Here is a 16,188-nt window from a genome sequence, read left to right as displayed (position 1 = left end):
TTCTTGATCCATTGCACAATTTATGAGATAGGTATACTTTAATTTCTCAATTTCATTACTATGAAGTTGACTTCCAAGTTTGTTCATGTGGTAGGAGGCCACTATTTAAAGTATCCAAAACTTTCGAAGTAAAATATTAATGTATATCATTATAAGTTTAATTGGCAGCCTAATGAGTTGCGTAGGTTATACTATAATAAATTTTAACATTACCTTTTCCATTATTCAAAACTTTTTTATTCGATAAAATCATGTATTTATTATGTATTTTAGAAATGACATTTTATTATACATTTTTGAAAAAACGTCATTTGTTTACCAATAAACCCAAACTATTAACTTGTTTATTCTTCCTTTACCTGTATCTAATATCATTAATTCAAGATTTTTATGAACACATTATAATTTTTTTTTGCAAATTTAATATATTAAATCGTGCCGTGGATACAAATACTTTACTTTTTCTTCTATTACTTATGATCTTCAACTGTTTTTCACTATTAGTACCATTTGACTGAAATAACCTTTTAACATTATTTGTTTCCTTTCAAATGATTGTTCACTATGATATTAACCACTCAAAGTGGTGTTTAATCTTTCTAAAATTTTTTTTGTAAATTATTCTAGCTTTATCCCAAATCATCACATTTGATTTTCATCACACTTTTTTATCACAAGCTTTGTCTGAATGTAAAATTGACTAAGTACTTGCTTGTAACATTGAAAAATGCTAAATACTATTAAACTTTATTTGTAACCCTAAAAAATATTTTAATAAAACGAATGACATCATAATCAAATTGATATACTTACATGAATAGATGCACCACCTTCATCTTCACCACCACCACCTTCTTCTTCACCTTCTTCTTCTTCTTCACCACAAGATTTTGAGATAATCTGAGCATAACTCATGTAAAGTGGATCCTCTTGTAAAGCCCCCGATCTTTCTGTCATGGCACCTCGACAGAAAGTCGTAACAAGCTGTGTCAGTGGATCCGGCTTACCTTCATCTTCTACTTTATCCATCTTTTTTGATTCAGCATCCTCAAACGTTTGCTGTAATAATTTTTTTTTTTTACTTTTTGATTACAAATTTAGTATCCTAGATCGCTATGTTGTAATATTTTTACAATCTTTAATGAGTTCTGCATTGTTAAAAACAATTTATAATTTACTTAAAATGCATGTAAGAGTCTTATTTACCATTTACTGATGTTTTTTAATACTTAAACATAATTTTTTTTTTAATTCTAAGGCCGAGTATTGTATGTACGACATACTGGAAGGAGGCTACAATAATACAATAGGTGCACAAACATATGCGAAATGAAGTGGGATAATACGGATAACGAGGTGATATACATTATCCTAAAACATAATCCAGAGTCATGGGCAGAGTTGCACGAGGCTCGTAAAATACAGAGACTGTTTAATATTAAAATCATAAATAAACTCACACCAAACATGGTACGACAGAAGCTAAATCTAGGAAGTCAGATATCTATCATGGGCACGGTACAACATAAAGTTCGTTCAACAAATTATGTGGTGGAACATGAAGCAATCCATTCATTGACTTGGAATAACAGAAGTAATGCAATGAATGGCTTAATAACGACCACTCGGCAACAACGTGAGGGGACATGGGCTGAGCTCAATACTTGGGAGGAACTTTTATACACTTAAAACAATAGCACAACAAATAGAGATAACAATTCTAATAAACCTAAAGTTTTCATAACAGAGTAAATGCTCATAATTTTGTAGGGATATATTATTCACATCGAACGGGTGATACGTATAAAAACATGCAAAATCAGGTTTCATTGCCACCGGAATTCACAATACATCAAACCTTTACAAGCGCGTTACAAAATTCTACAGCTAAATTAATCTATCTTACTAGCATTATACAGGTTTTCAACGGTGATTTAGTCAAATTTCCAATATTTAAACAAATGACCAAGTTGGTGGCTTTCACGAGAAACTCTCTATATAAAACTTTATAATAGGAGCTCTTGCTAACAGATAGCACAGTTCGCGTCGATGTACAAATTTTTGATGGAAGTAAAGAATAATTTGACCTGCACCAGTAGTGTCACAACTTTATTTGCAAAACTAAGAATTACATAACAACAAAGAAAAGAGTCAGTGGACTAATACTGTCACCGAGTCCAATCAATATAAAGCCTAATAATTACCCTATCCGTATACGTCACAAAACCAATTTACTCGAGAGCACGAAAATTTTTTCTAAAAGATGATGTTACATCCCGAATTGATACATATAAATTATATGATAAGTGAAAGCACAATTTATTTGTCGAATTCATACAAGACGTACTGTGTATATACACAAACTCATTTGACAAGTGGAGCTTATGCATCACTTATTTGCGTGTATGTGTGTATTAGCTTCAAGGTTAATATTTCATAATATGCTGACACATAATGCGACCATCCTCGTTGTAAGAATGCATGTATGTATTAACTGGTACATTATATGTAAGGTTAAAGTACTAACTACTGGTCACTTAGCAGCTGTTATCAAAAGAACATAATATATTTTAATCGGCTATTAAAACTTCAACTTTTGTTAGGTATCTTTTGAAAGCTATGAATCTTCTTTAAACTGTACAATGAATAGAAGTCGTATATCCGACTGTAGATAACAATTACTCATAATTATCTGAGTATGTCAGATGCTTTAGTACATGGCCACTGAAAAAAAAGTACCTTTAGTGGCCTAAATTTAGAAGCCAGTAACTGGTCACTCCATGCTAAACTCGTACATAACTTATGGTGGCCGGCTACTAGTGCTCGCCAAAAATGAGGTTATGTACACACTTTAAGTACAAGTGCTCTAGTACTTAGCCACCATTAAAAAAAAAATTTTTTCAAAAGTCTTGAATTAAAAAAACTAACTTCTTTGCACTGTAAAATAAATTATTGATAAGCTTTTACCGTAATGTTATTCTGTCACGGATGAGTATTATAGGTAATTTTTATAATTAGTTAAATGGCGTTGGTAGCCAGGTACTGGTCGCGGCCAGTAACTAGTACCTTTACTTTATGTATACATGAATCATATTGTATGTATCAATGAATAGTTAAAAAATTTAACAGTAGAAAAAAAGACAAAGTATACACAGACATAACCAACATAACTTACGAGGTAATAAAAGTACCAATACAGAAAGTAGAGTTAAGAGAGCAGATGTAGACATTGCAGACCAAATCTTGCTATTATATAAAGAGACAGCGTTTGTTTGTATGTTCACAAAAATCACGAAAACTACTGAACCAATCTATTTAAAATTTTGACAGAAGTTTAACTACAACTTCTGATGTGTCATAGTTGATTGAAATTAACGATAACTCTAATAAAATTTTTTTAATGCTACTTACAATAACAAACTGCTAAACAGCTCTGAAAGGAAGTCTTAACTTTTGACCGCTAGAGAGCAAGTAGTTGCAATATTATTTATCGTTGACTGAGCCTCTCCCAGAATCAATTTTTTGGAGTTATTGTAATAAGCAAAAGTTCCAAGTCTTCAGTAACGTGTGTCATGGACATCAATCAGCACACAGCCAATTTTAAAAGATAACGATTCTCATGAAATTTTATATCTCCTTTCAAATTAATCAACGATCAAATTTTGATTATTCCTCAGCGTATGTGTTGTGAAATAAATGTTTAATCTTACAAATGTACAAAGCAAAAACGCAAAAATCGTCATAATCACAAACCACAAACATAACTCAACCAATTTTTCTGCAATTTCGCACACTATTTTTTGACACTTCCTAGATAAATTAAAAACAGTTTTTATCTTGAGAAAATTAATAGAAATGAATAAGCTCAAAGGTTTGCAAAATATGCTTGTCTTTTACTTGAGTTTAGTAGGATCCACTAGATAGCGTAGAAGTTAAATCAAAGCTACCTGCAATAAAATACAGTGAGTCTGGTTATAATTTCCACAAGCAAATTTCCGTATGTCATTGTCGTTCACTGGAAGTGCAGAAAGCATAAATCTGGAAGTCATGCAGCTGGGTATCCTGCCTATCAGCGACACAGCTTTCTAATGGACAAACAGCTTACATTTATCTCCATCCAGAACCATCCAGATTAACGGATCCCATCAATCAATAGGCTTTCTGATTGCCAATGTTTTTGGCATAATACCAGGAGATGTCTAGCCAGAGCATAATCTGCTCGAGCAAAATGGGGTTTTATGGCCGTTCTTCCAATCAACCTAGTGCCACCAGAGCAGATTTTGGTACAATAGCAGGCCAGGGAAAGCAACCCTTGAGGAGCTTCGGCAGCCACAACAGCCTCCTCCTCAGTGGTTCGTCCCAACGGCATACCCACAGAAAAAGAATTGTCCAGTCCCAATTTTCTGACTCATGATGATCGGTTTAATATCCGAGACGAAATTTTTTTTGGCCAGTGGTGTATCTTCCTCCAGCACGGTCTCCATACCCAAAAACTCTGAGGGTAAGAGTTAAGCTATCCGCAGCTGTCTCTCTATCATCAGAAATAATAGTAAGAAACGGCTAGAAGTATCACTACTGGTCCTTTTCAGGGCCATAAAAATTATTTACGTTTCCTACTTTACCATCAATCTTATCGGTTTTCTTACCAGCTGCCTAATGTTCAATAACTTTGCCAGCAATACATTTTTACTACCATTTCCGGCAACGATTCATCGACTAAGAGACTCTATAAAACCGGCCAATATTGAATCAAGTCAGTCATTCACTGGCGGACGCCACAAGCAGAGTTATTCGTCACGAAGCTGAGAAACCCAGTCATCAATGACCCTGTATTACCCTCTTGACTCCAAATATTCAACGAGGAATCATTGACCCTCTACAAGGTCTGCTCTGGATGAACCTAACTGCTATAAAGGAAAAATAAACTTGAGCAAACGGGACAGTTTTCAACGGGCCAGTATCCTAAACTAATCTCCCCACCTTAGATTACCAAAAGGATTGAGCTCTACGAAAAAGAAAAGGTGCTTTAGACACTAATATCTCCAGCGTTACAGTGCTACAACAACAGGCCAGAGAAGATCGCCTCGAGGTATACAGGTAGTTTTGTTTGCTGGAAACTTTAGCCAAGAAACAGTTTAGCTCACCAATCTTTTTTAGAGCAATAAGACGTCAAACTACCTTGAGCAAATATATTACAACTTAACAAAATTAACAAAAAACTGTAGTCTTAAGAAGGGAAATTAAAAGAAAAATCTTAAAATGTTCAAATGTATACAATTTTAGGTATCAAGAAACTGACGCAGAATATTTATCGAGACTTAAACAGCAGGGTCAAAATTGACTAGTAAAGCATGAATTACATAAGAAATCAATTTACTAATAACCCTTACTACTCTGGTAACAAAGTAGTGAGACTGGAAAAAACAATTTTTCTAACGTATTTTATTGTCATATTTAAGCCTTTACAGTTTTAACAAATAGCCCTTTTCATTTACTATTACATAAGAAAGTGCAAATCAACGACCCTTAAGGACCAACAACCATTTTATGGTGTACGGAATACATGGTACTGAGTTCACATAGGCACGACAATTTCACACAGTCCCATTTTTAACTAACGGTAATGTGTTGCACTGTAACGTCTACATGAACAGCCTCACTTTCCAGCATAAGTTTAGGACCACATTCTCAGGCCCAAAAGGGCACTACCAACATAAAAGAATTCCCGTTCTGCAATTCACCAAATACCTTTATACAAGTAATAACACTAGCACTGGCAGGACTATAGGGCCATAAAAATCGAAATATGTATAAACATTATAAGGGTGTTTGGGAAAAACCTGGAACAATATGATAAACAATTAAATAAACGATTAAAAATATTAATCAATGCAAATTTTATCATGGAGCTAAAAAAATCCTTGTTTCTCAAGTAAGAGGCAAAGATACTTGAACATATGGTTGAAAATGGGAAAATAAAGACAAATATACATTAAGTGAAAGCTGTGAATAAATTATAGGGACGCAGAAGAACAGGCATTTACCAAACAAAAATATGTCTTACGTACCAAACTAAAGCTTACAGCCCTTAAAAAAACTAAAATATTAATAGTAACAACCGACGCAACCAACTATACCATCGAAGCAATTTTAGGCCAAGGAGAAATATGTAACGACCACCCTTGTAAGCAGTACAAGTATTCAAAAGGAAGTGAGCTACGATATTCAACTAATGACAAGAAGCTGTTGGTGATAGTGTATGTCCAAGAAAAATTTTGAGCCTATTTACTCGGTCACAAATTTACAATTGTAATGGACCACGAATTACTCAACAACTTTAATACTTCAAAGAAAGTAGACTAAGGATTCACAAAGTTCAAAGCAGAACTTTGGGAGTACGAGTTTCATGGTGTTTATAGACCCAGGTAGAAAAATAGGATATCATATGCTCTTTCTAGCAACCCAATAATAAAAGAAAAGCAGTAAACAGTAAAAACGAGGAGATCTTGTCACAAAGACCAACAAAAATAAGTTGGCATACATGAGAAAAAGTAAAAATATGCATTAATACATTATAGCCAAAAGCACACCATTTACAGAGTAAAAAAACGTGTGAAAGACATAAGATAATTTGCAATCGGTAGCTGGATATACTGGATGTTAAACCTTCTGAATTTTCAAGTATATTGGAGGAAGAGAAAAATTCCAAAAAAGCTGGTCATAGCACACTGTGACACACTATCAGTAACAAAGGATACTACATAAAAGGATTGCACTGCAGAAAAATACCGGGTACACCAGTTAGCGCAGGCTAGTGAAGCAGCAGAAAGAGCTGAGAAAAAAAGAAAGGGAGAGAGAGAGCCTTAATCTGAAGATACCGTGAGATGGACGATGGCAGTAGAAGTACTTAGTGTAGACTGAGATAATGTAAGAAACATAGAAAATAGGAGGAGGGCACATGTACCAAGCGAGAGTAGAGTCAAAGACGTTCAGCAGATAACCAATTGGGGGAAAAAGTAACTAGGCCAAGCAACATGGCACTAGACAGATGCACGATTAAATGACCACAAAATACACAAAAATCTGACGACGAAAATAATAGTAATAATAATAACAAACGCCCAATGAGAAATACAAAATTAATACTTAGTAGATAAATCGATCGATTTTGAGTATAAATCTCAATCAACTTTATGAAAAGAGCATTAGGGGTATAAAAGACATAATAATGCATATGAAGAAAAGTGATGACTCACTAATTCTGATAAAAAAAAAAAAATGCAGACTTGGCAATCTGGAACTCAATTTGCAAGATTCCACAAAGAACTAATAATGATTTGTATCCTTGGGTGGAGACTATTTATTTCGTTGCTTAACACTTCTGTACGGGCCAGAAAATTCAATGGACGAAGTTCAGGAGCTCCTGTGTAGGTCGAAACAGACAAATAGATGTAAGGACCTTAAAGGGACTAAGAAAATACTAAGTAATAGCCGTAAGTTCGATGACAAAGAATGGCCTTTTATATTCTTACAATTATATAAATCAGATGTGTGCATACACATACAAACGTCATCTGAAATAGACATGTACCAACACTTTATTGGGGAGCGGAATAAAGAATTTGAGCATATATTTTGTGAAGGCCAACATTATTCAGCTCTTATCGAGAACACAAAAAATGACTATTCACCTAAAGTCAACAGCGAAAATCAGGACAATGAGTTCAATAAACAGAAGCTCCTAGACCAAATCAGACAAAATCTTGAGGCAGACACAAACGATTAATCCATTAACGAACTTATTAAAAATAATACAGAGAGAAGTGAATAAAACATAGAAAGCGAAAACAGAATAAAAGAAAGGAAAAAAGAGAGATTGAATAAAAAGCGCAACATGCCCCCACCTAACCCACTACCACTAGTGGTCCCTAGCACCAAAGGAGACTTTCATCTGAGAGTGACCAGGGCCTAAGTAGAGCTTTTGTAAAGGAAAACAATTGTAGTTCCATTAAAGAGAGAACTTTTTTCAAAGAGATAGGTATAATGGAAAAATATAGGGTATGCAGGACACAAATATCACGTAACATATTACAGTGGGTCCTGTTAGATGGCTTAGACTCCGTTCCGTTCTAAAAAATGAAAAATAAGATGATCACCCGCTTAGGTATATCGACAATTTAGAATTTCTTACAGTAACGGATAACATTCTGAGCACAAAGACTATCAATGCGCTGTACGACCATGGCTATATAAGTCCTGTGACCATAATTCAATGGAAATTGAAGATGATTGGTGACATCATGTTGTCCAAAATAAGAGAAAAATACTTAAAAATTTGGCTTTAAAATCTAATATAAGAAATGCGTGAAAGCTCTAAAAGCACTTGTTATGGTAAACAAGCTGAAGACAATTTGATTAGCAAGGGACCTAGTTATACTGAATCTTAACCAATGGGCATGAGTAGTTGAAAAATTTAAGAAAATTTTTAAAGACATCATAATAAGTGCTACACTGTACGCGAATACATTGGTGGTGCCACATATTTCAAAATATCACAAGAGTTTTATTGGCGAAATGTGAGGCCTGACGTTAGACAGTATGTACTTGGATGTTCTTAATGCCGAACAAAGAAGTAAGCATGCATTAAAACAAAGCAGGCTATGCTTATTATAGACACACCAAGTAGGCCATTTGCAAAAATCCCAATTAACTTCTATGGTTTGATAAACAAACTATCAGAACATGAAAATATCCAAATATTATCAAAACAAAATTGTCTGACTTAATATATAGTGCTTAGTCCCTGTTAAGAAAGAGACGGCAGAAGAGGTGGTAAGGGTCTTAACAGATGAATTTATTGCATACTTTAGAGAATCAGAAAAGTTTTTGTTGGACAGAGGAACGCTTTTCATAGTAGAAGCCATGAAAAAAGTTGCCAGACTTTTTAAAAATGACCTAATTGATGGCACAGCCTACTACCCCCACAGCAATACAACAATCAAATGAATGCATCACGTCCTTACGGAATATTTAAAAGCAAACGTCGCCCAAATCTAAAATAGGACAAAATACTACCCCTATGCGTGTCAGCATACAGTACGTCAGAGCATGGAAGCATAGGCTACTCACCATATAAACTCTTTTCTGGCGGATGTTAAAATCTCGAACCAAGCTTTAAACAACCGAAAACTGAAAAAACATATACAGATTTACTGGAGCAAATAACAGAAAACCTCACACATTCAAGAACGATAGTTGTTATGACACGGATGTAAAATAAGTATCAATCAAAGTATTATTATGACAGGAAACTTAATAAAAATTTTTTTACAGAAAGAGTAATAGTTTACATACCAAAAGAACCGTCCAAAGGGAAGTTTGGCACATAATATAAGGAGCCGTATGCGATAACGGGCATTAACTATAAAAATCGTAATCGTGCAAGGAGACAACGAAGTTGCCATAGAAAATGTTTTAAGTCCTCTCACCCAAGAGAAAACAGAAAGGAAAAGGAGCAAGAATTGCAGAAAAAGAACTATCTTTTTTTTAGTCACTCGTGGGCGCACTGCTAGGAAAAACAAAATACCGAAGCATACACAGCTTTGAGACATTCACAAAATCAGATCTTAGCCGTTCTCTTGCAAAAAAAGTTGGTAAAATACATACTGGACCTAATGTAAATTTCTTGGCCCTCTGGTATACCAGTGAAAAAAACAAATAAAAGAGAAGAATAAAAGCAACTGTAATAACACTTATAATAATGATAAATAACAATAAAGCTTTAGCTTAACAATAAAGCTCAATTAAACGTAAGCAAAGTATCAAATAATACTTTCTCTCTCTCTTTCTCTCTCTAATGGCTAGGCGGTTGGGTGACGCTGGTGGGCTTGCTGAGTACAGAGCGCTGCGTAGGAGGCTGAAGGTTCGCATTTGTCATTTGCGTGAGACTTATTTGCGATCGTTGTTGTCAGCTGAAAGAGACCAGGCAAAGTGTTGGCGCATACTTTGACGATTTGGAATGGCAAGTGCTAGGCTGCGATCACCACTGAACCCTGGCTCCTGATATCTTGCTGTGTTACTACTCCATGGTGTCTTGCTCGTCTTCTCCTTGCTTTCGGCTTCAGCTAGAAGAGATTCTTGAGTCGGTACCGTCTTCGGCTGACCCCTTTCGGTTTAGTCGGTTTAATGTGGTCCAGGTGCGCCGTGCTATGGAGCGTTGTCTTGGCACGTCTAGGGGCGATGGACTGTCCCTGACTTATTTTTCTGGGGTCTTTGGTGACGTCGCCCACTACCTGGTGCATCTTTTTAATGAATCTCTGTCGACAAGTGTTTATCTATCTCTTTGGAAACTTTCCACCATTGTGCCTCACTCTAGGGTGCCGTGCTCTGCTGATGCAGGTGACACGCGCCCGATCGCTAATGTTGCACATTTCGCCAAGGTCTTTGACTTTTTGGTGACAAACCAGATCTGTGAATACTTGGAGGACAAATCGCTCCTTTAGCCACTACAGTCTGGATTTTGGCGTGGCTATAGCACTCAGCCCGCGTTGCTTAAGGTATCAGATGACAAACGGTTGGGAATGGATCGGGGTCTTGTCACGTTAGCTGTTTATTTCGACTTCCGACGCGCATTTGATACAATTGGTCATGCGGCCCTCTTGCGCTCGCTGGATCGTTTTAATTTCTTGGCTGAGGGAATTTTTGGGTGTACTCTTATCAATCGCTGTGCTGGGGCTCGACGATAAGCTCACTGAGGCATGCCCTGTCACCGCGGAGGTTCCCCAGGGGTCACATCAGGGTCCTATTCTGTTTCGGATATTCATCAATTATGTTCTTTGTGTCCTAAGACACAGTAAAGCAATGCTGTTTGCGGACGACTTGCAACTGTACATTCAATATAAGCCAACGGACCTGGGGGACACTATACATCTATTCAATGCTCATATTGAGGCAGTGGTTGGATGTATGGGCGACTGGGGACTTACACTTAATGAAAGGAAAATTTACGCGTTGCTATATGCCTCAGTATAGCATTATATGCGCATTGACAAAGCCGGTCTGCCACCAACATTGCTGAGAGACCATCCTGTTGCCTTGACCGACTCGATTGTAAATCTGGGGGTTGTCCTCAGTGAGGACTTGTCTTGGATCCGACATGTGTCGAGGGTGTGCTCTAAGGTTCATGGCGTGCTCCACCGTCTTCGCCACGGTGGTGAGGCCCTTTCGGTGAGGTTCCGGGGGATACTGGCGGGCCCGTTGGTTATCCCTCACCTTGATTATTGCTGCCTGGTTTTTGCTGACATGTCTAGTTACCCTGAACTAAAGCTCTAACGATTGCAGAACACTGTCGTGCGTTACGTGTTCCAGCTGAGGCGTGATGCCGAATTAAGCCTAATTTTAAGCGTTTAGGCTGGCTTACACTGACCCTGCATCGACGATATTTCCTTGGGGTGGTAATGCATCGCACGCTAATGACTGGCCGCCCGGATTACATTAGAGATCTTTTTCCTGAGGTGGTCAACGTGCGGAGATCCGAGAGAATCGGGGCATCCGCGTTACTTAGGCCAGTGGCCCGTACGGTCACTTACCAGCGTGCATTTGCGCTCACGGCATTACGGGTATGGGAGGAGTTGCCTATTGGCATCAAAACGATTGAGTTTCCGTTCTCATTTAAGGAGGCATTATACAGATATTTGCTTGACTTAGTGTAGCCCTACCCTGCAAACTATCCAGTGGCTTTCGTAATACTATTGTAAATATTGTAATGATTTAGGGTAACTAGCTACATATTTATATATTACTGGTTCTGTTTAGTGACGCCTTGCTTGTGAGGCCTTATGATTCGCCGTGTGTAAAGCTAATGCTGATATTTATACATTTATTTTTTATGCTGTAAATTTTTATTATTATATGATGTGTATACCCTTGCCATTTGGGTCTCGAATCCTTGGCATAATAAACTTTTTTACCAATCAATCTCTCTCTCACTGTGTATATGGGTGTATGTGTGTAAGTTTGTAAAAATATAAAAATGTTTAGTTTTTTTATTCCTAGTCTTGAACGCACTGCGTGACATAAAACATAGGCAACATAGAACTGAAAGGGACTAAATGTCCGAATAAAGGAAAAATATCGGAAATAAAAATAGTACTAAGCAAATAGAAAACTTTACCGCTAAAGCCAATTTGATAAAGTTATGACAAAAGCTAGCAAATAGATGCAGAAGTAATTAGAACAAGAGATAAGAGTACTAGAAATATCCATACCCCTTTCCGGATGCTTAACATCAGTAACTTAAAGAGAGAGTGAGAGAGGGAGAGACAGAGAAAGAGTGGGAGAGAAAGAGAGAGAGTTAACGGGGAAGAGAAAAAAAGTAAAGACAGAAAATAGCTTACACCACACAGGTAATACACGCGAAAAACAGCCAGGCATTATCTGGAAACCAGTACGTACTTACTCACCTCTTTATTAAGGTTTCAATAGGACCAACATGTATGTAAACTTAAGCCACATGCATGTATTACTAGGGTAATAAGCGCGATTTATTTAATGTTAAAGTTCATAACAGATACACGAGATTAAATGCAATGACTAAAGAAAAAATCCAAGAAAAAGGAGAGAAAAGTGAGCCTTATACTTAAGGAATCAGATAAGACAAAATTTAACAATGATAATAATAAATCTAAGTCAAGCTAATTATAACAATAGTAGTAACAATAACAGTATCATAAATATGTTATAAAAACAACTAAACAAATTTACATAACAAACAATTTTTGCGTACATTCAGCCAGAACACTGATACATTGCGATTAACGAAAACTACAGCAAGTACATGCCCTTGTTGGAGACAAAGGTACAAAAGTGCAAGAACTAGAATAACAACTTATATACTACAATAAAGCTATACAAAAAAAAGTAGACCATAATACCTGCGAGACACAGCTAACAATTTAGCAAAATGTCGTGGACTTTGAAACGTGTCACATAAAATTAGTAAAAATTTCAAACACATAGTGGTACATGCCCTAAATCCACAGATATTTACAACCACTACGTATACATAGCAGATGCTCACTGGCCACATCAAAGCCACACTTTGAGCCAACACTATAATTACAGTATAAAAGTACGATAATGACATTTGCTAAGTCAAAACTAGACGTATAAGACACACTGAGACAGTGGCAGGGAAAAGATAGAACGATAAGAGACAAAATAAACTCTTCATTAAAAGATTTTAACTTAGACTTATCTAACTCTCAAGACAATGATATTAATACAGAGAAAGCACGCACAGAAACTTGAATTGTAATAATTTTATTTAACAATTGATAGATAACTTAAAAACGATACGGTAAATTGATAATCTTGGACCTTATAGAAAAATGATGTGCTTGGCACGAGCGTTGCGGAGCATTTATTTTTAAGCTTAGCTTTGATACTCGTTGCTAAGGGATATAATAACAAACAAAAGCAGCTCGCACACACTGTCTTTTACTATGCCTCAACATCCACGAAAAAAACCTCTATGTTTTTCCTCCCCGAGTTCCCCTCGCATCCACTACATGATTCGACAGAAAAATCAAGGCCACGAAAAATCCTCTACGACCATCATACCGTTGTCTGTATAATCTTATTTGCTACAACGAAGACAATAATGCGAGTACATGATTTCACATGACAAATATTATATCCGCAACAGTCTTCACCTGTAGAACAAAATTTACTTATTTTGTACCTCTATAAATTGAACTAACTTACGACTAGATTTTAACAAAATTTCAGACGCAGTTTAAACTTCTGCTACTCTAACTTGGCCGTCGAAAGCGGAAAATACACGAGTTACAACACCTTTTTTCCAGTGATTTTCCTCTACATCATTTTTCAAAATTAAAACGAAATCTCCTTCTTTAAATAGAACATCTACATTATCCCACTTCTTTCTTGGTAATAACGTAGGAAGGAATTCGCACAACCACCTTTTACCTAGCCTATTAGCGAATACTTGAACTATTTGCCACTGTCCATTCGAACACTTAAATTGAGAATCATAACTTTCGAGTTAAACTTCTCCCGAAGAACCAATCAAAAAGTAATTTAGAGTCAAGGCTTTTTCATCTCGTGGATCTACAGAAACATGTGTGAGCGAGCGTGAATTCACTGTATGTTCTACCTCAGCCGAAACCGTTACCAGTATCTCCTTAGTTAGCACTTGTTCTTTCATTACTTCCGATAAAGTGAACTTTACTGTCCGAATCATTTGCTCCCATGCTTCTCCCATATGCGATGCAGTTGGAGGGTTGAATTTCCATTTAATCCTTTGTCGACTCCTAAATTCGTTAATCTTATATTTGTTTAATTTGGCTAATGTCAACGTCAGTTCCACATTTACTCCTTGGAAGTAAGTACCATTATCACAATAAATATACAACGGTTAACCGCGACGTGCTATAAAGCATCTAATAGCCATTACAGCTGAATCCGTGCTCAGACAGTGGGCCATCATGCACGTAAAAAGGGCTCCAAACCTTGTTTCTACTCTCTTTTATATTTTTACTTGCATTGGTCCAAAGTAGTCAAGACCGCCGTGAGTAAACGGCCAAACTTTATGCGCTTAGCACAATGAAGCCCTAATTGGATTCAACGGTGATGCACGCTGGATTTTACAACGTACGCATTTTATAATTAATTTGCGTTACACGTGTCTCAAGCCTAAAATGCAGTATTTTTGAGAAATTTTGCTTAGAACTGCTTTGCTACTCCCATGGTTGAACTTTTTATGAGAAAATCTGACTAAAATTTTGGTAATGTAATCTTTTGCATCTAAAACTATCGGTTTTAACGAGATTTCTTCGCTCAATTGTGATGGTTGACCTTGTGCGCGAAGAATTCCTTGATCGTAAATAATTGGATTTCAACTAAAATTTTGCTATTATTAGATACCGTTTTTTCGTTTTTTAATGCTTGAATCTCTTCAGAATCAGTTCTACTTCGACTATGTTAATACAAAAAATTTCTGCTTTAATAATAACGCCTACGTTTGTGTAGTGCAACTTGGATTACAACGCTATAAATTTGTAAACATAAGCTACTGTATTTACAATTTGTTTGAGTCCATTTTGAAAATTGGGAAAAGTTTATTATACAAATCGAAGAAATACACGTTGTCGCGACAAATTCCGAGTTTTTAATCATTTATGATTTGTCTGTAACATACTTTTTGTAAAAATCTTCTTTTGGTCATTCTGCCTCATCTTTGTATAAAAACTTGGGCTACTGTAAGCTCGTGTTCTTATAAAATTGTTTTAGCCAATCTTACGAAAAACACAGAGGCTTGTTGTTCTAATTTTAAAATCGAGACTTTTTTAGATGGTGCAATACGATTCTTCGCGATACGAAAGACACGGAAGTTCATTTATTTGTAGATATAAAACGCCAATACCCAACTGTGGAGTACGCTTTCGAGCTTGCATCGCCGAAAACATATAACTTTACTGACTCTACTTAAAAATTATTTAATACGTAACATCTACAAATTTTACTCTTTTTGACAGAATTAAGGTCTGATAGCCACTGTTTTCACTTCTCAAATTCATTTTCAAGCATAGTTTCTTCCCACCTTATTTCACTTTGCCAAACTTCTTGCATAATAATTCTTGAATAAATTGTCAAAGGTGATAAAAAACCAAGAGCATCATAAATTGACATTATTATGCTGAGGAATTCTCTTTTGGTTAGTACCAACGTTCCGTTATATAAATTGCTCATTACTTTCTTCAATTTAAAATTGAAACATAATTCATCAGAATCGCTAATCCATTTCAATCCTAAGATTTTTTCTCCCACGTTGTGTTTAGTGCTAAAATTTATTGATGTACTGGCAAGACTCGAAGGACTCAGCCCAGATTAAATCAAGGATCCGTTGGACGCCCATCCGTACATTTCCCAATTTGCCGCGGTAATAATCTCAATAACTTGACTGATTCGTACGATAGCTTCTTTGACTGTATAACAGCTTGCTGATAGTCGTTTATATAACAAGTATTTACTATACTTTTCACCGCTTCAGGGTATTTAAAACTAAATTTTTCCGCATTTTTTTTTTTGGATGTATGAAGTGGCTTAAATATGACTTTACTAAATTTTTCAAATGTTCATCGCGCATAGTTCTTATTTTTTCTATAT

At 36.1% G+C, this 16,188-nt stretch overlaps 1 protein-coding gene across 1 annotated transcript in view; it reads right to left on the bottom strand.

Annotated features, from left to right (window-relative positions):
- RyR (Ryanodine receptor) overlaps nucleotides 1-16,188 on the bottom strand; it is a 1,110,242-nt gene that overhangs the window by 142,596 nt on the left and 951,458 nt on the right. The window contains exon 46 of the mRNA XM_089598062.1: nucleotides 814-1,059. Coding sequence (XP_089454188.1) covers nucleotides 814-1,059 — 246 coding nt within the window. The remainder of the gene's footprint in view (nucleotides 1-813; nucleotides 1,060-16,188) is intronic.

The sequence above is a fragment of the Copidosoma floridanum genome, unplaced genomic scaffold (assembly GCF_036245765.1).
Source record: "Copidosoma floridanum isolate Cflo_tuat_1 unplaced genomic scaffold, Cflo_Japanese_pri ptg000004l, whole genome shotgun sequence".
Classification (NCBI taxonomy): domain Eukaryota; kingdom Metazoa; phylum Arthropoda; class Insecta; order Hymenoptera; family Encyrtidae; genus Copidosoma; species Copidosoma floridanum.
Note: the sequence above shows the minus strand (reverse complement) of the source record. Positions and strands in the feature narration are given on the sequence as shown.